The sequence below is a fragment of the Parasteatoda tepidariorum genome, chromosome 8 (genome assembly GCF_982258835.1).
Source record: "Parasteatoda tepidariorum strain Cologne lab strain chromosome 8, Ptep-v5.0, whole genome shotgun sequence".
Lineage (NCBI taxonomy): Eukaryota > Metazoa > Arthropoda > Arachnida > Araneae > Theridiidae > Parasteatoda > Parasteatoda tepidariorum.
Window position 1 is genome coordinate 64,428,958 of NC_141762.1, and position 26,258 is coordinate 64,455,215.

Genomic DNA, 26,258 nt, shown 5'->3' on the forward strand with positions numbered 1-26,258 from the left:
AATGACAACTACTAAAAGGAGATGGGCTAAATTTTTTTGAACAAAATTCTCAGAAAGCTTAAGGCCTTCCGAAACTAGACATTTTAGTTAGAATTCTACACATCATTTTGGAAGTTGCATTCATTTAATCCTATTAAAAAAGTTAATATAAGTTCAAGCTTTTGATAATAATTGTTTTAAAATTTAAATTTTGAGAATTTTATGTGCATTTTTTTTAATTTACTTAGAATTAAAATAAATCGTTTTTATAAGGATCGGAAAAACTCAAGGTGAAGCTTACTGACACTATTGAGTTCAAATTATTTGCCCTTTAACTTAATATTTTTTGATTCTTTGTCGATAATGAAGTAGAAAATATCTGTGCAACGTGAATCGATAAAATTTAAATCAGGAAAAACCAAAAATATTATAAAACTCTAGAGAATCACTATTGAAGAAGTAGGAAACTATGAGATATTTCTAATTTTCACATTTTTCCTTCTCTTATCTTCCTCTAGCAATCAAATTTGTTTTGATATTCTTATAACCGTTTCACTTATCGTAACTCGTCCAGTATTGGAAACATTTTCATGTTTACCTAGCTTGAATTTCAATTTTAGACCTTAAATGTTTATAACTTTATTCTCTATAAAACTGCTAAAAACAAGAATAGAAAGCTCAGAATATTCTGCGCATAGAATCTAATATGTGAACGATATAAATATTTATTTTACCTATTAATATTTATTAGTCAAAGCAACTAAGGGAAAAAGTAAAAAAAAAATATAGCAATCTGTTTATTCTAAGACTAATTAAAGAAAAAATAGGAATTTTTTTTCAGGAGCTTTTAGTAACGCTGATTTTTACATGAAAAACTTAGTGCTTTTTTTACGATTCTAAACCAATGATGCTTTTTCTTGCATTACTTTCCGTTTTTACAAGCATTAAAAACACCAGAATAGACATAAAAAACTTCCAATAATTTATTGAACCGAACTAACTGGAAAAAGGCATTATAAGGCTCGATTATAGAATTATTTCGTATTACAAGCCAGTAATTTAGGTACCACAGCGTGCTAGGAATCGCTCGAGGAAAAAAAAATAAACTTTAAAAGCAACGAAAAGCTTAATGAAGCTTCACCCCCTTCCAAATAAAAAAAACAGTTATTAAACAGGTTAAGACGAAAAAAGCTTTTTTTATGGTTTTCCTTGCCATTAAGGCTCTTAACGAAGCAGTTATTTATTTTTAGATCTTGTTTTCCCTTTAAATTTGCATCTTGGGTGTCAATAAAATTGATTGTAATCCTTTTGGTGAATCAGAGAGCTTTTTTATATAAGAGTAGAAAAAATTGCGGACTTTCTACTGTTAATCAAAGCCGGCTCAATCTTGAAAAAGTCACCCGTGTTTTTCCGCAATTTTTTAAAAATCCCGGAAACAATTTTTCTGATAGATTTACTCGTAATAGCCACTAATACCGATAAGATATTTTTTTTAATTATATGCCATGATAACTATTGCTCTTTTGATTTCAAAAATTGTTATCTTGATTTCAGAATTCATTTGCAATGCCGAATTTCCAATTTTGCTGATAACACATATGTATGCTACTGACGAAATCCGGCAAAGTATGAAGTAATTTTAAAGATTTCTTACATGCTTATTTATTGTTTGGAAATGCATACCATGCCTAGATATTGTATGCATGCAAAACTAAAAGATAATCTAGCAGAAAAAGCAATATGTTGTTGTTGTTTGATTATGGCTTTATTGGAAATATTAATCCATATACAATGTTTAGCTTTAAGTTGACATAAACAAGGAATAAAAAGGAACAAAGTTACATAAGCAAGCAAAGAAAACACATGACAAACGCATATTAACAGAAAGAGAACACAAAGGTAAAATTAAAGTAAATATATATATATATATATACAGGGAAGAATGAGGAGTAGTATTTACAGAGAGTTCATGGGCTTTCTGGCATCCCAGAAAAGTTTACAGAGATCACCCCGCTCTTGAGATTTTTGTCCAGTAAAGGGCATACAAGCAAGTGGTCTGAGTTCATGGCTCCCGAATTGCAGATTTGGCACTCACTAGATAGAAGGATACCTATTCTGTTGAGGTGCTCTGCCAAGCACTAATGGCCTGTTGAGAGTCTGAAGTTTGACACAGCCTTCTTACGAGGACTGTGACAAAATTTCTTCCAACTTTTTTGGATGTTAGACATCGCCGTTACTCATTTAGCACAACATAGGAGGCACGTGTGATTTAAGGATATCACGGATGCGAGTAACATTGCCTCCCTCAATATGCTTTGCAATTGCAATATGTTTTTTTTTTTTTTTTTCAAAATATTTATCGAGCTTGATTATGATTTATTAGAATTAATTGAAAATAATTTCTTGGTGACACAAGTAGTACCATATTAAACATTGGTTTCTTTATGAAAAGCATACTTGCATTTTTAATATTCGGATTAACCTTGATAATAATTTGAAATTTGAGGGCCATCGCCTGTTTTTTCCTTCAATTATGTTTTTTTTTAATTTAGAAAAAAGCTATTTCCCACATTTTTTTAAAGGATTTTTTAAGATATTACAGGAGGCACAGCCGCCTGCTCCCTCCGGTTTAAATTTCCGTAAGTTGCCTCGCATTCATCTCCCCCCCCCCTCTTAAAATTCGATACTTCAAAAAAATCTTTTTGCTTAAAAAATATATCATTATACTTTTATTTAAGAACATTTTATTAATACGCATAAAAAAAAAACGTTTTAAGCTATTAGACTTGAAAAATAATAATCAACTGTTCTTGAAAATCAACTGTACTGTGACACAATAAGAAGCACACAAAAAAATGACAAGTAATTTTACTTAACAATCCATAATGATAACCTTACATTGTATAATAGTTCAAATTGCAAGCCATTTTTAATCTCTCTTGAGATAGTTATATTTTTAATAATTTTTGATATAAATTTTATAATTCATAACCAGATGTTGCCAGATATAAGTTATTGAGCTAATATTATGCCAGATATAAATCATTAGGAAAATACGATCCCAGATATATAAATTAATAAGACATTTATATTTTTTAGAAATTTTTGAAATGAAGGTTGCAATTTATATCTGGTTGCTTTCTTTTATTTCATTCATCCATAATTTTGTTGCATTTGACATCAAGTTAAGTGCGAGCTAATAAAATTATGATCTCGAGATAGATGAATTTTTCAACAGCTATGGATAAATAATTAATAAACAAAGAAAAAAATTTGAAAAAATTTCCTTAAAACGCACTGAAAATTAAAAGAACTTTCGAACATATTTAAATTTTAGAAAAAAAATTGCGTTAAATTTATAGAAAATTACCCTTTCAGCTCTTTAAATTTTAACTCTGTAGTTGCATTTTAGCGGGATGTAGATCGGATAGCATGGTATTCATTTTACCTAAAGTTTAAAAGTTAATTACTCTCGAATTAATAGTCGAATCTTAAATTTTTTTTATTTCATCAAATGTTTTGTACATTTTCCTACCCACCCTCGTGATTTCAAGTTTCTAAGTCTTACAGTTGTTGCGAAACAAAACAAAATGTTTCGTTAAGTCGAACACCCAAAACAGCAACGGCAGCTTTTAGGATTTTACAAGAACGAAAAGAAAAGTAATGTGGAGTTTCTTTCTTTGTGATTCTTATATTTCCTATTTTTCCTAAAGAGCATTTGTCATTGTATATGATCTCTAGTTATTGCATGTAATGCAGAAAGAAAAAATATATAAATTCTCATATGTTCTCATTCTCATAATAAATTCTCTTTACCTAAAAACGCCAGGCATTGTTTGCATTACCTACTTTACAACATTAAATGCAAGAATGTTTTTCTATAAGTCTCTTTATTTGTCCTATACAAGGCATTTTGAAGCTACCTCCATTTTTAAAATTCTTTGGTAGAAAGATGACATTTCTCGGCCACTAAAGTCCCTGTAAAACTAATAATTAAACAACATTAGGGCCGTGGTAGCCCAGTGGTTAGAAAATCAATCTCCTGTCTGAAAGGACCGGTGTTCGATCTCCGACTTAGACCCACCTTTGACCCTCCGCTAAGATCCTCCGATTGAATGCGATATAATCTTAAAATCTGCAGAATCGAAAATCGTGTGATCGGTCGCTGAATACTGGGATCTGGAGAAAATTTCCTTTCCCTTCAGATCTGTGTCTAATTTGAGGGCATGGCCTTGCAAAAATTTGGGATGGCATGTCTACAGATCATCATTGATGTTTCCCAGACCGTCAGCAATAGCCTATTGTGGAGCTCAAATGTGTCGTAAATAAATTTCTTTTAAAGCTATTTTTACATGGAAACACACACTGAATTGAAATGTAAGCCAAAACAGGGCGAATAAAGCAAAAAATATACGTAAAAATCAGTGCACTAGCTTTTATTTCATTTTATAACGGTCGTTGAGCAACCAAAAAAAAGGTATATATCAGAGAAAGCAAGTTTTTGTGTCTGATTTCTTAACTTAAAAATATCGCCAGCACTAAATAATTAGTATATTTAAGGTCACCCTCTCAAACCATTAAGAATGAGTCCTAGGACATGAAGATCCGATCCTTAGATCAAAATTCTATTGAGTTTTTTTTTGGCGCACTGTACACTAATTTACCAGTAGATTATCAAATGCTATCAACTCTGTAGTAGATTATCAACACTGTTAAAATGTGACAAAGTTGTAAGACTGAGGAAGAACTTCTGAAAATTGCACTTCTTAAATGAGCTAGTTTTTCTAAAGATTTAAAAAATATCCTAGAATCTCAAAAAATGCTCTAAAATTAAAAATATTAACTATAACTTATAATCATTATTTATAACCATTATAACTTATTACTAATTCTAACTATTATGATTTATTACTAATTATAACTTTTATTATCACAGTCAGATTTATTTACCGGGGGTCCCGATGGCTACCGACAGTTTTAAAAATCAATAATACAATAAATATATTATATATATGTGAATATTATAAACGTATAAATATATATGTGAAAGAAATATATTATTTGCTACGTATCTGGGAACAAAAATAGCATGCATTCGTACAAGTTTTTCAGTTAAAAATGTCTGATATGCATTAGTAAACGTCGCTTTATTGTTTCAGAGTCATCAAATAATTAGACACCCTGTGAAGGTTAGGTTTTTGTTTGTCAAGGAATAAATAAAAAAAATAATAATCACAGAATAATCTCTAAGGAGCTTATTAAACATTTACATCTGTAAACAGTACGTAAATAACACTTAAAAATGAACATTTTTTTAAGAAAAAGAAACTGACTTATTTGTTTATATTTCTAGGCAGAAAACCATTTAACACAATCCTGTAAACATAGAATGCACTTTGAAATCTCTGAATTTGTTAAAGTAGAAATGTTTAGTGTGGCTTAGAATGCGAATTTTTTCAGCCGTTACCTAAATTTTCAAATACACACAATATGAGCTTAGCCGAAAAGATATTTAAGAATTAAATTTTGAGAGTAAAATATACAATAGTGAATCATAATTCACAACAAAATAAGCCTTTCCTTTTTTCTACTCTTTTTTTTCCTTCTCTCTCAGAAAGATTAGACTTTTTTTTTTATGAAATTATATGATACGTGGAAGGATTTGTTGCGCTTTCTTCTTTAGATATGTAAGCATAGTAATTCTTTTCTTCAGGGGTTAAAATGATTTTTAACATCCGCAAAAATTATTTTAAAAAAGAAAAATAAGGACATACTCCATGTTTTAACAAAAGAGTTTTACACAATTTAAGAATAAATCAGATTTACCTTGAAGAAAACAAAAGTCTAAATTTAATCTTCTAGAGTAAACTAAATTATTTAGATCGGGAAAAAACGTGCGTACATGTGGCATAAGGCTAGACCTGAACATATTCCTCTGGTTTCAAACAATATTTATCTAGGCCTAAAAAATTCTAAATTTACACTTTTAGAGAAAAATAAATTATTTAGATCGGGAAAAAACGTGCTTACTGGAGGCAGGAGGCTAGACCTGGGCATACCGCTCTGGTTTCAAGCTATATTTATCCAGGCTTTCAAAGCCTACCTCTACACCGACTCCAAAATATAGCACCAGACAGGAACCAAAATAAACTAATTTACTTAAAAAGTGTAAACATAAAAGTTAAATCAAATTCTAGGGAAAAAAATGAATTTGGATAATCTAGATAGTTTTATGTGCAAACAGCTATGAGGAAAAAGAAGGATTTCTTCTCCATTCTACAATAAGGTGGTGACTTATCAATTGTATGTGGAGGCTACAGCTATGGCGGTGGTGAACTTAGTCTGTCCTCTCTCCTTGTTACCTCAGCAAAAAATGCTAGAGAACCCATTTATTGCCATTTGTAATGAGAATTAGTGGACCTAGCTAGGTTTTTCAAGCAAGCCGACCGAACTGTGTAGAGGTCAGGGAACTGGCCTTGAAACAGAAAGGTTCTCGGTTTGAATCCCGGACAAGGCATAGATGTTCTTTCATTCTATGTACTATCTGTCCTTACTGTGAGAGTAACATTGGCCCACCTAATATGGTGTCTCTGAAAGAGTAGCCAGCAAATCTGCCCTAATAAGCCCGAAATGACGAATGTCAACCCGGGTGGGCATTGTAAAAATAAAAAAAATTTCAATGAAATTATACTGCAATTTGTGTCAAAATATTTCACAATGGTGGATTTGTGAATTGCATGCCCTTTTCCTTAATTTCAATCCCCAAGAAAACATGGGGAGAGACAATCTGCAGTGAAAGTGCAGTTTCTGTCTATGACCAAATTGATGGCTACCATCTTTGAAACCTGACATAGTGGCAATGTTTCTGTCCACCAGGTATTGGTAAATAGTGAGCAACATCGCATATATCAATTTTTATATAAATGTGGCGGGTTTCTTGAGTACAGACAAAAATGGCTTAATTTTGAGGGGACACTTTTTACTTATTCGAATTTTTTTCTGTCCAAGTGGTGCAGGGAGCGAATTACTCCTGATAAATATATGTTTGAAAATCGACTTTTTAATATACATATTTGATTCGCATTTATTTTCTTTTTATTCAGTCATAACACAAAATCAAAGTTTCGTTTAAGTAGGACACAACGTATACGTTTGAACATGTGACGTTTGCTTTTTCTCTATACATTTTTACAAAAATATTATACTCTGCAGGCAGATTGGGAAAAAAACTCCATAACTTTTTATTCTGCTTAAAAGTTTTAGAATTATTGCAATGTGTCAAGCAACCCAGAAGCTAATTAGAAAATGTATTATTTATTGCTCATTTAGCCTGATTTAAGAAAAATTATTCAAAAATATAACCAATATAACCATTGTCTAAAATATATAAAAACATATTCCTTAAAAGTACCGATGAAGTTTCAGGTGCTCGTTCTGTAATCAAAGAAGGGAATTAAATTTTGTTGGATGATTTTGAAAGTTCATTTGCCATTAAAATACTTTTCAGTGGATTAAATGAAAGTCAATAAAAGCAATTTGACTTCAAAGATTAAATTCATCATCGGTTGTTGGTTACGTAATAATGTTGTATTGCTTTCGAGATTTTATATAATTACACATTTATGTAGTTATACAACATTTTCGATTTTGTAGTTTAGGAGTATAAAACTTATTTATCAATGTGAGCATCATTATTTCATCCCTTCTACCATGTCCAGTCTCGTGGCTGCTCTGAAGTAATCTTCAAACGAAATTAAATTCACAACAGGATCCGCATTACTTTTCTTAATTAAATCTCCTTATCTATTTATTTCCATAGTGTAATTTTTTAATCAATGCTAATCGCTTACTAGCCATCTTTTCATGATCTCAAATTCATCTTATAAATAGCATAAGTTTAAGCTTTCTAATCACATTACCAGGCTTGTTACAGCATTCTTCAATTTTTTTCTTCATTATTTAATTATTATGATAACTTCTCAGATAATTCGTGACTATACTTTTAAATTCATTCATTCATTTCAATTTTATACTTTTATATTCAGAACGATATAAAACAAGTTTCAAGCATAGTCGAATTCAAATTGATTGAGTTAGTGTTTGTGAATTTTCTAATTAGACTAGTTCTAAAAAAGTTCTAGTTATAAAGATGATCTAGTAACTAAACACAATGATAATTTTTACACCTCAGTTTTTCGAACAGATTTTTTCATCCTTCCCCCCAAAATTTTAAGTCTCATCACTCTAATCGTCAGAAAATTTCTGCATCTGTCGTTATTGACACGTATGGCTTGTTACCAATACTTGCTACCCTAAGTTGCTACCCTTCTATAGTTGATTGAGCTCTTGTTAAAATTACTAAATTCAAACTCTCATCTTTCTCTAATTCTTACAGTGAACTTTTTATTCCCCTTTTTTTTCTTCTTCTCTTTGCCACAAAATCGCAAAAAGTCTGCCACGTTTTGGCTTTAAAGTTATTTTCAAGCCTGTTAGCGAAATTAAATGCAAGTTCTTTAATGATCCTATCAGATTTAGAAATTGCTGATGTATGTATTTCATAGCTTGCCACTCGGCAAACCAGACGCACTTTCGAATTTTGATTACAGTAATACTTATACAATCCCAGTACTATAGTCAAGAATTTGATAAATCATCTATAGCCGCTCATTATTAGAACATAATTTAGGACCTTTGACATAAATTTAATTAGTTAAAAAGGAAAAATTTGCAGGATAATATGGTTCAATTTGACATTTTATCATCATTTCAGAAAATTTTTACATGATAATGATTCAATGGTGCACAGTGTATGAGTATTTTAGAAAAGTGTATTAATACATAGACAGCGAAATTTAAACTATTTAGCTGGCTTATTGGAGGCCGAATGCTTAGAGCTGGACAGTATGTTTTACCTATGAAATATGTTTCGTCTTCTTATGAGTTTACGTTTACGCTCCATATATCAGGACGTAACTCCGGCAAACTCTCCAATATGACAATTAACAAAGCTGCAATCAAACAAACTGCAGTTTTTGGACCAAGCATTTATGTCAAGGTTAATCAAGGAAGTGCAGTTGACAAATGTTGAATGCTGAAAATGAATTTAAACAATTAATTTTACCCAACTTTCTTTAATAAACAAGTGGACGGTCAAATGAAAGAATGGGCATATTTTAAATTTACTTTCAATTGTATTACATTGTCTCAGGTGCTATGCTAGAAAAGTTGAAAAGTGAAGAATATTCTAATAGTTCTTAGTGCTACAATTAATTCCAAAAACCTAATCAAAAGTTTCTTCATATTTCATCTATTAACATTTCAAAAATTTATCCGATTTTTTGTGAAAGTAGCTACGAGAAAAATTTTTTGTCTGACATGCCCTATATTACTGTAGAAACATTCATTATAGATCAATATTTTATATATAGTGCAAAAGTAGAATACTTATAATAATGTTAATAGTGCATTTGAAAACTGTGCATTAGTGCATGAAAAAAAGTATTTTGAACCAGTATCTTATTATATGGATTATATAGGCAATTTATTTATAAGCAGGGAATTGTGGTATTTAATAGCAGGTGCATAGTGCACTTGAGAACTGTGCATTGGTGCATGAAAAAAAGTATTTCAAACCAGTATCTTATTACATGGATTATATAGGCAATTCATTTAAAAGCAGGGAATTGTAGTATTTAATAACAGGGAATTAGAGCATAAACAATGTATGTTAAAACAGTACATAATAAACAATTTATTAATCAATGAATAGTGAATTTTAAAACAGTGCTGAAAAAGAGCATTTTAAAACGATTAAATAGCGCATAAACAGAGTATTTTAAAACATGACATAATTGCATAAACAGTGGATTGTAAAACGGTGCATTAGTGCACGAACAATGCATTTTAAAATTAGAAAACATCAACCTTTGCGATTCATGGCACGTTTCAAAAAATGCAACCATAACCTAAGTTTTAAAATTAAATCAAACTTTATTTTGTACCGCAAAATATCAATTTTTATCGAACATTCACTTTGCTGTTCGAATCATTTTTCAAATATTAAGACATTTAAAAATGTAAAAGACGTTCCAGGACGAGAAATCTATACCAAAGAATAAAAATGGCACATAAAAGGAATTTTGAAGTCACGCAACTAATCTGATTTGATAAAGCAACAGAACGTAATACACAAACGCTTTGCGAGAGAGAAAAAGAAATTCCGTCCATTTTCGACATAAAAGAGGCAGGAAGTCCGAAGAAAAATGTTACGTCTCGACGTTTCTTTTCCTTTATTTTGCTGACACGTCGGAATTTCAGGAGCAATAAGAAGTGCAAGAAGCGGAATAATTTGTCTTTCGCAAACACTAACGTCTGAATTCTGGCTTGACATTGACAAAGTAGTTGAAGTTGAACACAGCTCTGCCTAAATCGAATAAACGTAAGCGTAGAGTAACAAAAATGATCTTCTTTAAATTTACTTATTTGAAATACAACGTAGGAAAAACAAACTCTTTTGTGTAGAAATGAGGAAATACTTTTGACTTTATGAAAGAAGTATTAATACATTTTCTTCAATTTTTCTTGTAACATTTACGAATCTCATGTCTATCTTTTTAAAATATGTTTTGAAATACAAATGCTCGAAATGTATTGTTGTATAAAAAAAATTAAAATTAAAAAAAGTGGTTTCTTTACGTGCATTTGTATTTGAAAGTTTGAATAACCATCCGAAAAAACCATCCAAAATAAATCTTTTTTTGGGAAGTTATTCTTTTCCTTGTGTTGAAATGTTAGCTAATCGTTCGAAAAACAGGTAAGGTTTGCCGTGATGGATAAAAAACATTTCGTTAGATTATAAGTTAAGTGAAAATTTTAATTAATAAATATATTATTACATTTTCGTATTAATCATGTTACATTTCATGGATCGGAGTTTCTTTTCTAGAGCATGAAAACTACAGAAAAATTGCGTTAGATAATCTGTAAAGTAAAATTTTTAATCGATAAAAATATTTATATATTTTAGTAATGCTTAAGTTCGGTTTCATTGCTTCGAGCTTCTATTCTAATGTTAAAATCTAATGTAATACCTAATATGAACATAATGTGAGTTAAAAATAATGTAATTAAGCATAATAAAAGAAAATTAAAAAAAACTAATGTAAATTTAAAAAAAGAATTGCTTTTCTCGAATACATGTTTAAATAAAGATAACATTTAAATTACATGCTTAAATTTAAACCTTACTGGCTTAAATGTTTTCTAAACTGTGAAAAAGAAGTTATAAATAAATGTAATATTATGTTAAATTAAAAATTAATTAATTAATGAAGAATAAATAACTATAAAATCAAACAAAGATTTCTAAGAACATAGAATACACTTTTTTAAAAAATAATTTTGAAGTCTGAAACTTATCAAACTAAAACTGTAACGAAATCTAAAACTATTTTAATCAAAATTATTATTAATTATTGCTATAACGAGTGACATTTTTAAATCATTCAAAATTTTTGAGCTTAAAAGCATGTTATGGTCTGCTGTAAATACAGAAAATCAATATTTTTTTAATTCGCTTTTATCCTTTATAAGAAAAGAGGTTTCGTAAGCAACTTAATTGTTGCTGTGTTTTTAAAAGAAGTTATTTCTAAATTCACTGGAGACTTTTAATTATCGTGTTCCGCTAGTACAGTCTTCAATTATTGGAAATGAAAGAATACAAAATATAAAAAGGCAAATTTTAAGTAGCATTTTTCACACATTTTTATTTTAACTTACAAGGTATAAAGTAAAAAATTCAGGATCAAATTACTGTAAAAAGTACTAGGCTGAGTGTAGCACCCGTAAAATTCATTTTTACTGGGAAGTTTTATACTTAAATCTTCACAGTAATATTCACGTAATTTAAAATATTTTACTGTAAATATTACAATAAAAATTACAGTATATCATATTTTTTATTTGACACTGTAAAGTACGAACACTCAGAGTGCCATTTCTTTTTGCATCGTGAATTTTTTACCGTGTGGGTACATAATTTGTCACTTGCTAATCTAGCAGAATATTTTTATACAGTAAATTATTTAAGTATAAAATAATATTTATAAAGTTTTTTGTCTATTTCGCTGTGGTTGCGCAGATATAGATTACTGAAAATGTAAGTTTGAGAAAAAAATTTGTATAGAGTCACAAAAATTTCGCCTTACTTGGATCTCACGTTAGAAAATAATTACTAAAAACCGTATAATATTTCAGTTTTAATTATATTACAATTTAATTTATGAATTTTACATTAAGGTTACACTTAATAAGTTAACAGTTTGATAGTAATAAGTAAAACCATGTTGTTTAAAGATGTAAAGATCTATATTTTAATGAATTTTTTATGTATTACATGTTTCCAAAATACTAGTTTATATATACTTTATTTGCTTTATATATTTGCCTTAAACAAAGCTAACAAAACCTTGATTGATGTGTTTCTAACACTCTTACACAGTTATGAAACAAAGTAAAATGAACAAATACTACTTTTTCTTTAACCAAGAAACAACTATGTTTACATTTATTATAAAAAAATATCGCTTATTTTAACCATTCTTAAAATGCTAGTAAAAGCAAATGGTGCTTTTTATTTTAACCGAAACCTTCAAAAAGAGAAAAAAAATTATTATTTTGTTTCATTTATAAAACTTAAGTTGAAGAAAATAAGTTTCTGACTCTAACAAAATTTGTTCGAACAGCTTAATTCAAAATGAAGTTTTATTGTCTCAGACATAAACCATACATGATTGATAGTGTTTAAAAACTTTAACCAATGTCTATAATTTAAACTCCACTGAACTTCAAAAGTTTGATTTAAAGCGCAGTTAACCGTGTTGCTCTTATTTGTACATGCAACCTTGCCACCTACCAACTGTGCATTTCGTGAACACAACCATTAGTGGTAGCTTTCCGTAACCACCCATCCTTTCCCTTGTTGCATAAACTTAATTCCCATGAATCAATAAGGAAGAGAGCGTTATTGGAATAAATCCGAGTTCTTTTCGCTTTTTTTTTTTATTCTTCTTTATTAAGAAAAAAAAAAGACCACAGTAATTGAAGCAACTTTGGGAGAAATACGAAAGTTTCTGCGAACTCAAATCTACTTAAATCTTTTCGTAGTCTTTGCAATTAGCATATCATTAGGAAACATTGCGTATACAGGAATTGATCATTTTGATTTTCACAGTTATTTATTATTTTTTTATTTATTTATAACTTTATTTTTTATTTATAAATTCCGGTTAAATATTGAAAACTAATTAAGAAAATGTTTGCATCTTCAAAGATTTTGTGTTTATAGATAAGAAAATAAATAAATAAAAACACGATTTTTAAGTTGTCTTAAAAGGAAAAAAAATATTATTCCATTTTGTCGCTCTTAAAATGATTAATTCGGAGAAATTCTAGGCGGTGATTGAGGTTTGTTTTGATAGTGATAGTTTTCCCAATATTTCAGTTTCAGAGGTGATAAAAATTGTATTATTTTAGTTCACTTGAAATACGTGGATTTTAAAAAGCATTTTTTTTAATTTATTGTTTATTTTGATTTAGTTTTCTATATTTTGCTCTTATTTTTTCACTGAAAAGTGGTAGAAATTTTATTGAGGATAAAATGCTATTAAATGTTCAATAGGTGAACGGAATGGTTTGGAATATTACGCCCTCTGACTCAGAGCTCTAATTGAAAAATGAACGCTGTAGCGGTTCAAAAAGTGGTCGAAACCTTAATTGCAATTCACAGTTAAGAAACAAACACGAAGTGCGAAAATCAATGAAATATCTTGGCACTTAAAAATGAAATTTATTTTTACTATTTTACCATGTACAAACTGAATGAATTAGAACCGAAATTAGGAATAAATAAAAAGGTATTTAAAATGTTTATTGCTTTTTCTTAAATCATGTTTTTAAACCTAAAACAAAAGGAAAAATAAACAATTTTTTTGTGTCTCAAAAAACTTGAGAGTTGAATAATATGAGATGAAAAGGCAAACAGACAAAATTGAATAAAACGTGGTAAATTTGCTCCAACTAAACATGGAATTAATTTTATCATATAAAAATTGCATGGAATAGAATGAAACGTAAGAATGAGGAAACTTTAAAAAATTCCATGAATGTTTTTTATCAAGTTATTTTTGACAAAAAAAAAACTTTAAAGAAATCTTTTTATGAAAAAAACAGAAATCAGAGATGAGAAGATTAGAAATATAATTTTAGAGCAACGGTTTTAAATACGACATGAAAAAATGTGTGTTGAAGTAAAGTTTAAAAATTATTACATGACAATTCTATATACAACATTAAAATATGAAAACATTTAAATACATAACTAATGTTGATTAGATATTTGGATAGAAAAATAATAATAACATATTTGCATACCCTCCAACTGCTACGGAATTTCCGTAGATTCAGAAATCTTCTTTTAAGACGGTAGCAAAATTAATGTCTTAATATTTAAAAAAAATTAATTTTAGCGTAACTTATCCACTATTACTTATAAAAGTGCAGGCCATATGGCTAGATTCTTAAGTTCTGATGAAAGTTTTATGAGAGATCCATTTGCTTTAAAAATTTCTACTTTGGTTCGCTACCACTAGATAGAATTATTTTCAAAATCTTCATAAGTTGGAGGGTATGTATTTGTATGAACTTCCAACTACCAAAGTTCAACTCAGTAGCCTTATAATTTTGAACCAAATCCAGAAGACAAGGGAACTCCAGGATCAAGTATTATGAAAAATTTTCCCTTCATGGAGGAGTTATTGATGGAGCTGACCCACAATTGAATTGCATGGAGAGGAATACCACGAAAACTCCTCACGGTCAGCCTGGCAGCAAGGGGACTCTAACCCATGATTCGTCTACCACTGAGGATATTTTACGTCAGCACGTATCTATATACAAGACAGAGCTTCGGTTGAAATATCAACCTTCACGCTTCGATTAGGCTCTCACAAATAGACCCGAAAGCGATTTTCTCGAATTTTTAGACCCGAATGCGGTTAAAATCGCTACAACTAAGAATTGGCAGCCGCTATGACTTAGGGGATAGAGTGTTCGCTTCCCGATGAAGTGACCCGGGTTCAAATCCCAGCGGTGACTGGTTGATACGAATTCCGCTCCCGGCTAGCAGCAACCACTGTGCTGATGTAAAATATCCTCTGTGGTAGACGGATTATGGTTTAGAATTCCCTTGCCATCGGGCTAACCGGGCGGAGTTTTCCTGGGTTTAATCTCCATGTAACGCAAATGTGGGTAATTTCTATCAAAAAGTCCTCCACGTGTGTTAGTTTGTCCTAATGTTTGATCCATGAGTTTCCTTGTCATCTGGGTTGGGTTCAAAATGACAAGGCTGCATAGTTGAACATTGATAGCCGTATACTCAGAATTGGGTCGGCTTTTCAAGGTAAAGTAAAAAGAAATTAAATAAAAGATGGAATTAGTTTTTAATGCGAAAAATCGAAAAAAGTATAATAAAACGGAAACAAACAAAGACTTCTTTTAAAAATGGCATTGGTTTTTTCAAAACCATGTTATTTTAAGCAAAACAAGGAATAAAGAAAGAAAAAATTCTATTCCAAAAAAAATCAGAAATGAAAGGTTTAAAAATAAGATCATTTTAAAGCTTTGAAATAGTTTCTTTCACTTTATGTGTGGTTTCGCCGTTTACCCTCATGCTCTGAATTCGAAATTCTTTTACCCTTTTATGTGTTGAAGTTCTTTCCTTTCAATTTGTTTTCAGTGATTGAGAGAGACAGAAAAAAATGCATCACCATGAGCATCTTCAACTACATTTCAATTTTAGTGGCATACCGTGAATTTTCGTGTTTTAAAGTAAAAGATGAGAGTAAGAAAATTAGAAAACAGAAAAAAAAGATAAATATTTTCTCGTATTATCACTCAGTATTGGGATGCAAATTTATGAAGTGATGCAAGGAATAAAATTTAAGACTATGCCGAAAAAAAATGCGAAGTTTAAAAAATGAACCTTGCTTTTCTTTCTTTTTTCGATGACTGCAATATTTTGAGTCTTAATTATGTAATTTAATAAATTCATTTAATTTAATAATATTATTTTGTTTTGTCGCCGGAGTTAATTACCCGATCCATATCAGATTTGCTTCTGCATCACTGTTCAACTCCGAAGGCTTGTAATTTTGAACCTAATCCAGAAGACAAATAAATAAAAAACCTGGACCAACCATTGGGACAAACTCTCCATCCTTGAAGACTTTTTGATTAACTAATCCACATTTGCATTACATAGAATGGAAAACCACGTAAACCTTCCACGGTTAACTAGAGAGGAATAATCGGTGAAACATTGAGGATATTATTCTTAAATACTCTAGTCGGTGCAAGACAAGAGCAGTATGCGAAGTAATCAGGCATCACCGGGAATCGAACCTGGATTGAACGCTTTCTCCTAAGCTATCCTAGTTACATGGATTAATTTTAGATGAACCTAAATTTCTCAAAATTTATTCTGAAAATACGAGTTTAAAGATTGAAAACATTTTATTTACCAAAACATAAACAACTGACCAAAACTTATCACAGCTCTGATTGGAATTTTCGACAAATTGCACATTTTTAACTTTTCAACAATTTTTATTCAAATGGATATGAAAATTTGCCATATCCTAAGGCAATATGTCAGCATATAAAAATATCTGTTACATAATTTGATACCATTAAATCTTTAGATAAATAGTTAAAAAGAGTGAAATAAAACTTTAAAAAAATACTGTTTAAAATCATAGATTTATTAATAAAAGTTGCGAAAATTTTAATTAAAATTAAAACATATTGTAACTAAAACTGAAAGTTAAACCTACCCCATGTGCATTTTTAATTTTTCAACGATTCTCATTCAACTAGATAGGAAAATGTGCCAATTCTTAAAACAGTTTGTAAATATAGAAAAATATCTGCATCCACATTTTTATCCTATTAATGTTCAGTTAAAAAGTTCTAAGGATAAATAAGTTTTTTAAATATTTGGTTTTAAAAAAAATTATTATTATCTAAGTTGAGATATTTCTAATTAGTAAACAATTTTTCGAGCATATTTACATTCTGCATTCAGATGTTCAATATTGAATAGTATGTTACTAAATATTTCATTATTTAAAATACATCATCTCTTATAAAACTGCATTAACCCTATTTTCATACACTTAAACCTACGATGTGTAAATAACAGGTTTTTTCTTGAATTTTTTTTCTCTAACTCTTATTACTTGCTGTTTTTTCTATGCTATCATCATTGTTAAAGAATCATTTTTCAGAAAAATTGCATTCGGAAGTGCAAATTGTTTGCTCACATCATTAAGTAAGGAAGAAATTTTCTTTCAAAAATAGCTTTGATCCATTTTTTTAGGTGGTAATAGTCTGAAATAAAAAATAAATAAATAAATGTCGGCTTTCTACTGCACTTTCATCTAACTTGCTTCAATCTCTCTCTCCAATCCTTTGAATCTTTGAAATTAAAAGAAATAAGCACAAAAATAAATGCATGAAAAATTACTTGATTAATAATTATGGTGACATAAAAAATAATAATGGCAATTTCCAAGTAATTAGAACTTTTTCCATTCTTTAATATTAAAAACCTTTTCGCGAAGGAAATAATAGATATTCTTTTAATATTTTCTAAATTATGTATTTTTTCTCTTATTGTGGATGAATGTTTTACAAAATTTAAAGAAACTACTTTGCGTGGAATTGAAAAGATTTATTTATTGACTTGTAGCTGTTTTTATTGAAACTAATGATCTTTTAAATATTTAAGTAACTTTTAAGTTCTTCGGAATAGCAAATATTTTTTAATATAAATTTTTGGATAATTATTCAGACTTCTAAAAACATATTTTGGGGTTATTCCGTTTTGTGAATGGTCCGTTTTTGAGAGATTGAAAAAACCTATTCATAATTTTGTGAATAAGTGTAAATAGGGTATATAGTATCTGAAAAATCACAAAAACAAGATGGTTTTCGAAGTGAGGGGTTAGTTTTTGAGATAAAAAAACTGCCCATAATTTCATGAATAACTGAAGATAAAGTCTCGATTATCTGAAAAATTACTATAAACAGAGGATTTCAGAAATGTGAGGTCCATTTTTGCAATAAAAAAAACTACTCATAATTTTGTGAATAAAGGAAAATACGGTCCTGATTTTCTGAAATTCACACAAAACAGAAGGTTTCAGAAGTGTGAGGTCCGTTTTTGTAATGAAAAAAGACTAGTTATAATTTTCTGAATAAGAGATTATAAATTGCTGTTTTTATGAGGAAAAAAAGAAAAAATCATATCTTTTAAAGAATTTTACTTTTAAACCATGAATTAAAAACGTTACTGCCTTTTTTTTCAATAAAAACATTTTGTGAAGGGTCAGTTTAAACGTTAAAAAATTTTGGGAAAACTAACCCCAAATTTTACCATTAAATCACACCTGATTCAGTAATGTTATTAAACTCCAAAATTGTTCCTTAATCACTGCTTTTTACTTACGTTTACAAGTTACAAGGATTGAAATTAATATTTCTTTATTTTATAGCCCAACAGCTCATAATAGGCCATGACTTGCTGAATAATGTCGTTCATAACCAATCTGCTCTTTACTTTGAGCTTTCTGTTAGTAACTTTCAAAGCTATTTTATCTTTTGTTAAATCATCTGAGTAACCTTTTTTGGATCTTGAGTTCCGTAGTTTCCAATTTGAAATTTTTCGCAGCCTTATAATTTCGTCTCAATTTTTTTTTCATTTCTCTCAATTAAACTGTCAAGTCTTATTACGTTTAAATTCTCCACTGTAAATTGTGCATTTGGATTGGTCGATTAATATCATTAAGATTTATTTTCAAATATTATTAAATTAATTACATGTAAGAGTGGAAAAATAAAAATTATATCAACATCTTACTAAACACTATTGAAGAAGGCGAGAATAAACCAGGTGGATTGTCGGCTTAACCGTGAAGATGTTTATGTCAATCACATTTCATTAACTCTAGATTTCCTCTATCAATAAAAGATACTCTGATTTTTTTTTTAATCGAACTTACCTTGTTAATGAGTCATTAGGTATAATAACATTCTTGTTACTTACTCTATTAAATATTCATATGAGATCTCCAATATGCATATTTTTTACTTGATAAGCCAGAAGGTCCGTAACACTTCTTTCTCAATATTCGCATTTAGAATCCTTATCAAAAATGAAATAAAAACGTTTACACAATATGAGTCATAAATAATTATTTTCCTTGGTAAAATAACTAATTTGCAGCCCCCGATTCTTTCGCAGGTTGAAATGTATTCTTGGTAAAATGAACCGTGGCAAATGATCATTTGAACAAGGTTTAGACATAGATTTGGAAGGGAAGAAAGTTTTCTCCAGATCCTTGTACTCATGGTACTGCTCAGCAACCAACCACAGGATTTTCGATTCCACAGATTTTACAAGCACGTATATCGGGTACAATGATTATGAATACAAATTAGATACCAAAAAAGTACAATTGATTAGGTAAATCATTTTAATAACAATGTAAATAATTAGATTCTCCTCCCTGATGTAGCTATGTTAGTTTCTTTAAAAAAAAACTTAAAGTGATCACACGCTAGTCAATTTTCGCGTGCAGATAAAATCTCTTTAAACATATCATTGAGTAAAAGCTGTCCTAAATTACCACACTTTAATAAATTGATACTAAATAATAATCGTTCTTCGAAATAGTCAGTTAGAACCATTCTTTTCTAAAAATAAAAGACGAGAATATAAAACAAGTTGGAATTTCATAAACATATTACAATTAAAATAAACACTTTTTGATTCCAGAAAGAGTTCACCTAAAGTAACAAAGTGATTATCTTAACTTGCGTGTTACGTTTCTATGCATCATTATACGTCAATGCGTACAATTGCACGCTTAATCTTTCACATAATTTTTAAAATGGAAGAAAAACAAAGAAGTCGAGAAAAGAAGATCATTATTCCGCGAATTTAATCGTTATATACATTTGTTTAAGCACAAATGGATAAAAAGAAATGCATACCCTGAACTCAGAAAAGATTTATGAATAAAATATTGATCTGGAATGTTTCAGCTCAGTTTTTTTGCTCCGCAAAACTTCAATCCGCTTTCATTCCGGAAACCATCATTTTACGGAATTGTATATCTTTATTATTTAATGTCTTATAAATGTTATCGGTTTTCGTTCCCCGGGTTTTGCTTCGTTTAACTAATGGTAAAAGTTTCGGCGTAACAACTAACGAAGCGGAGAATGTATTTCAGAATTCGATCAAATGGGATTTTTATTTTACAGAAATCGGAAATATTTTTTTTTTGTAAAAAATGATGATACTGAGATAGGAAAAGAGGATCGCGGATATGAAATTTTTTCTATTAATAATTTTTCATTAAAGCAAATAATTTTAAGTTTCAAAGTTTGGTATGAAAGTTGATTAAATTCATAGTTCTCGTAAAGGCAAAATATTTTTTAAGTCAATTACTTAAATGCTCGTCATATTGAATTATCTCTAATAATAAAAGGTTATACTTGATTTAAAACTTCATAGGCTTAAAAAAAAAAGCAATAAAAGTCTACATGTTTCAAGCGCTCAAAATAGGCGCCTATTCTCAAGAGTTGCTAGACGTGAATGAGGTTTACATTTTGTGTTTCAAATAACTTCTGATTTTCGTATTCACATCTGACAAGTCTTGAGAATGGCAGCATTTTTTTGAACGCATGAAATATATCCATCGTTTTCATATTTTTTAGAAGCCAATGAAATTTTTTGATCTAGAATGTATTCCCGCTACCGTTTCTTGAGATTATTATAATAAAATGCAGAATTTATATGCCTTGTCTCTCTCTGATTCCAGAGTGGTTTCTGTTAGAATGTTGAATTTTGGAGAAAAAAGCTATTTTCAGCCCGGATTCAAACTAGAATTCAAAATCATTTAACAAGCTTTTTAATTGCGAAATGTTAAAACCAATTTTTGGTGACTTTTGCGATGATGAAATCCTGACAACGAAAGCCATCACCATCTTAAAAAAAAGCATTTCCGTTGTAAATTTCCTATATTTCCCTTCAAAATAATGCCTCATCCTTTTTTGGATTTTAAGGACGATTTTCGGATAGATAATTTGCGTCGAACCCCTTTTTTTTGCGACTTAACCGATATCCCCTCCCCCTCTGACTTGTTTAAATTATGTCTATAGTAGATGTCATCTACTATAGACATAAACTCAAAATTTTGTTTTAAATTTTAATTAATATTTCTGCTCTTATTAAAAACACTAACATTAATTACTCGATTTATAAGGATTTTATAATGTATGTGAAGAGTAAGATACCTCACGCTTTACAGTCTATAAAAACTTTTGATATTAATATTGCTAGGAATTTTTGAAGCGTTCTTCAAGACAAATGTAAGCATTACAGGATTCATTAAATCGGGATAGACTGGTTGGTAGGGAGTTGGGCCCATGTCCAAAAGGTCGCTAGTTCGATCCCTGTCGGCTTGATCCCCTTATACAAGTGCTACAATTTTCCTTATCAAATCAATACCTCTGGGAGTACTGGATCAGAAATTGATGGTGCTCTAGTTCATGTCATTATATTTGGACTAAAATATAAATCTCCAAAAAAGTAGTAGGAAAATATTATTTTCATTCGTATTAAAACACTTATCAATAATTGATTTTGTAATTGAAAGAAATTTAATGATAAATAACTGTTTCATTCAGATTTAAATAACAGCAAATAAGTGCAAATTTGAAACATTATTGTTTAGAAGTGAGCCGTGTTTGAAAGATTTTATCTTTAAAGCAGAAACAGAAACCGGTATTGCGTTCTACATTTCACAACCATAAATAATTAAAATGCTAAATATAATTAATTTACGCTTGTTTTGAGCTAAATTAATGCAAGATATTGAAAAGAGTATGAAAAATGTGTTTAAAAAAGGGTTAAAAAAATAAAATGCACCACATGGATTGCATTTTCGATGAAAAAGGTGTCGATAAGGTGACGACTTTCAGAAAACTGTAATCTGTTGTTGTTTCTAATGTCACTTGCCAAATACTAGCAAAGCCAGCTTGGCGAAACCAAGCTAATTTAAAACAGAGGGTGTGCTTCTTTTTTTCAGTGGCGCCATCTATGGCTAAGAATACGACTTCAGCCACACACACGTCACAGCTCGTTTATAGGGCGGAGCCATTCACACATCCATTTATTCATCCGCAGATCGTAATTTTGACTTGAACCAGAGAATGATCAAGTTCCAATTCAGTACCTCCAGGGGTACTGATTTAATATGGGAACATGGAGGACTATCTGATTCGACAGATTTAACGTGAACTAGTCACCATTTACTACACGGGGATTCATCAGCAGGCGGGGATCGAACTCACGACCTAACTGTAATCTTTATCTGTTATATTTAGTCGCTCTGATGCAGCGACATTTAACTTAACCCTAAACGAGCGACGATGGCTCAGAGGATAGAGCGTTCGCCTTCCAATGAGGTGAACCGGGATCAAATCTCAGCGATAACTGGTCCAAACGCAACTGGTTCGCCCCGACCACAATGCTGACATAAAATATCCTCTGCGGTAGACTGATCATGGGTTAGAGTCCACTTGCTATCAGATTAACCATGGGAGGCTTTCGTGGTTTTCCACTCCATGTTACGCAACTGTGGGTCAGTCCTAACTAGAAGTCCTCCGTGAAGGTAACATTTTCCCCAATACTTTATCCAGGAATTCCTTTGTCTTCTGGATAGGGTTCAAGAATTACAAGGCTACGGCGTTGAACATTAGTAGTCGTAAACCCAAAAATTTGATCGGCTGTTCAACGACGGTTATAAAATAAAAAATAAACTTTCAAACAATTTTATGTCAAAATAAAAGTTCAATCAGTAAAACTAAAAAATCCAGTGGGGAAATTATTTTAATTTTCAATACTTACAAAAACTATACAATAGGATTTCAAGATGAACGAACAAACATTTGAGTTTTGATTTTTTTCTTCTTCTTAGAAATGGACTTTATAATCGCTGGTCTTCATGATTTAAGACCACTAGCGAGTATCACATAACAAACTCATACAATATATTGACAATGATTCAGATGTACTCGAAGTGCTTCGATGGCGTTCATTAGAAGACGAACATGTTTTACGCTCTCAATTCCAAAACACAGCAGGTCTTTCTCATTCAAATCAGCCATATGGTATAAGTCAGTGCATCCATTTCTATGCAATACTTTCTCGTATATTGGCAAGCCTAAAGAAATCAGCCAGTCTGCAAGGCTGTTGTAATTGGCCTCAACGACTGATTCACAACAAGAATCGGCAAGAAAATCATTTGGTACCTGAAAATTGAAAACAATCAGTCGATGATTGAAATGAGATGCTGGAGTACTAATAAGTTGTAACAACACATTATAAAGTAAGTGCGGGGTTTAGAACCGTTGAGAACTATTAGTTCTCACTTACAAGGAAAAGTTTCTTAATCTTCTAATTATTTTGATTTTTTTAACATATAATGTATAAAAAATAATTTTTGATAAAATTATAGTTATTAAAAAAAATACCATCAAAGTGCACATTTTTGTGCTATCAAAACATATTTAATTATAAACGAAAATATTGTTGTTAGTTAAAGACTAAAAGAAATTTACTTTTTAATAATAAAAAAGAGATTTTAATTTATTACAGTTGCAGAACTTAAAAGTGGCACTAAGTTCAAAAGAACAAGCAAACTAGAAAAAACTCATAATAAGCCCATTCGTTGTTTTCAAACCGATTTCTCAACTACTACAGCAAAATGGATTCTGATCATTTTACTAAATTTGAGCACGCAAAATGTGACACTAAGTTGGGGAAAATTCAGACGCATATTTAAAATAGTTTTATTAAAATCGTAATGTTTGAAAATATAAGTTTTTTTCATACTTAAGGGGAGAAGTATAGTTTGTTTTATTTACAAACATTATAATGTTATCGTTAATGGTATTTTTAGCTGTCTCAAAATTCGTTGAGAACAAAGAATGTTTGGAGCACCTTTTCAGTCAGAAATGATAGTAAAGCATATCGGGCAATGAAAAAGATGAAATGAAAGTATAATTACATAAAGCACTAAATTAATTTTCTAGTAGAAATTCAATAAAGAAAGAAAACGAAATAATAAATAAAGAAGAAGAGAATAAATAAAGAAAGCGAAAACAAAAAAAATTTTTAAAAAAACTCTAACGTGATTTATTAAATATTTTTAATGCAAAAAATTATTTTAAATAAATTTAAAAAAAAACTATCTTGAAACTCTTTACATTTTTAGGAAAACAACAAAAGACTGAACGTAAACGAAATTGGCGTGTTTTTCCCTGAACAAGCTATAGAAATAATAACATACTTACCGCCATCATACCACGTGATTTTAATGCTCGTATTCTCTCTCGTTCTAATGTTTCTGCGATGTCGTATAAATCTTGTTTAAGCTCATCTGCATATCTCTGGACTAAAGCCGGCGGTATTCCACAGGAACCACCCTAACAGATCAACACATATATTAAAATTTCCCATTGTAATAACAGTAATAATAAATTAAATTTCAATTATCAGCAATTTCAATTTTCATTAATTTCAATTTAACTGAAATTTAGCGTTTCGAGGCTGAGAGATCACCTCAGTCGATAAAACTAACTTCCTTACAAGTACTCGCAACTTCAAACGCACTTCTCGTCTCTCAATATCGATGAAGATTGCTTATCCTTCATCAAATCTCAACTTTTCAAAATCTGATATCACTTTGACGGTAAAATGTGATCTCGCCTTACTTTATTTTCCATCTTACATTTTTTTAAATATTCTAACAAAACAAAATTATAGCCCTCTACTCCAAATAGCTGTTCTACAGAATAGGGAAATTACTTATGAGTATGTGAAATTTAAGCGACTTCTTAACTTATCACGTTGCTCACTCGTATACTCCTTATACGCCTTTCAAACTTTAGTAATCACTAACTAATCCAACCATAGCTAATCTTTACCTACTAGCAGCATCTTTACTTATTATTTATTATTACCTATTGCCGTTCTATTGCTACACTGTAAAAAATAACTATAAATTCTACAGGAAAAAATATAAACCCGCTCTGCAAAGAATCTTCGTTTTTTTAAAGTCTTTCTCCGTGTATTTGACGGTTTAAAGCTGTTTTATTGACAAAACTGCTTTTCTCTCTGTTTTATCCTAATCATAAGTGGTATAAGACCGTCAGTTCAGATTCTAGCTTTTGAAATGCAGTTTTGCTCAAATCATTTTATGATTGTTTTCCTTACTTGTTCTTATTTTTCATAAATTACTTCATAATTTTGAGAATTGCATTAGTAAAAATGCGATTCGACGTTATTGTCGAATTACTCTAATTGATACTCTACCTCATTCTTATATATCTTTAGTTTATAACATTTTAACACTGAATTATTATTTCAATTAGAAAGACTTAAGATACAAACAGTTTAAGATTTTTTTTCAGATGCTGACACTAGAACTTCGGTAGCTATAGGGGCAGAGCTCTCGCCTCTCAATGAAGTGCCTCAGGTTCGAATCCTAGAGTCAGCTGGTCGTTACAAATGCTGCTCTCGGCTCGCGTCGACCTCATAGTTATTTATAGAGTTCTTTGCTAAAATAATAGAGTTTACTTGTTATAATAACAATACTTATCTGCATAAAAAAACAGACGTCTTAAGACGGACGATTACCGTCTTACGGTTTTTAAATAACAGTATTTTTTTGTAAAATAAGCGATTCTGTACTGGCACGCTAGCTGACAGTTTTTTCTCATAAATTTGGCAGATTTTTTTACGGTATACATGCTACATGCATTTCGCTTCGCGCCTTTATTTATTGAAGTACTTCAGTGCCTTCCACAAGAGTTTTCTTCCAGGATGGGTTTTATATGTCACTCAGCATGATTATTTCAATTGTATAATTGTTTACCACCATCAATTTTATCCAGTAATAAGTATAAAGGACATAAGGGATGTTAATACTATATTACATATGAACTTGAGGTATATTTTCTATGTCATATAAATTGAGAGAAATATATGTGAAGACATGATGTTTTATCGATATGTAGAATACTAGTCCCAAATTGAAACTGTGCATACATTTCTAAAATTTCTACTGCAGAAACAGAATGCCTTAGAAAGT

The 26,258-nt window shown here is 30.1% G+C and overlaps 1 protein-coding gene across 2 annotated transcripts in view; it reads right to left on the minus strand.

Annotated features, from left to right (window-relative positions):
* Window positions 1-22,975: 22,975 nt before the first annotated feature.
* The window catches only part of LOC107436161 (SAM and SH3 domain-containing protein 1), an 87,758-nt gene continuing 84,475 nt past the window's right edge, over window positions 22,976-26,258 (minus strand). For both annotated transcript variants that reach the window (XM_043040329.3, XM_087168999.1), the window contains exons 13-14: window positions 24,460-24,591; window positions 22,976-23,415 (exon numbers count right to left, since the gene is read on the minus strand). In XM_043040329.3, coding sequence (XP_042896263.2) covers window positions 23,146-23,415; window positions 24,460-24,591 — 402 coding nt within the window. In that variant the 3' untranslated portion in view covers window positions 22,976-23,145. The remainder of the gene's footprint in view (window positions 23,416-24,459; window positions 24,592-26,258) is intronic.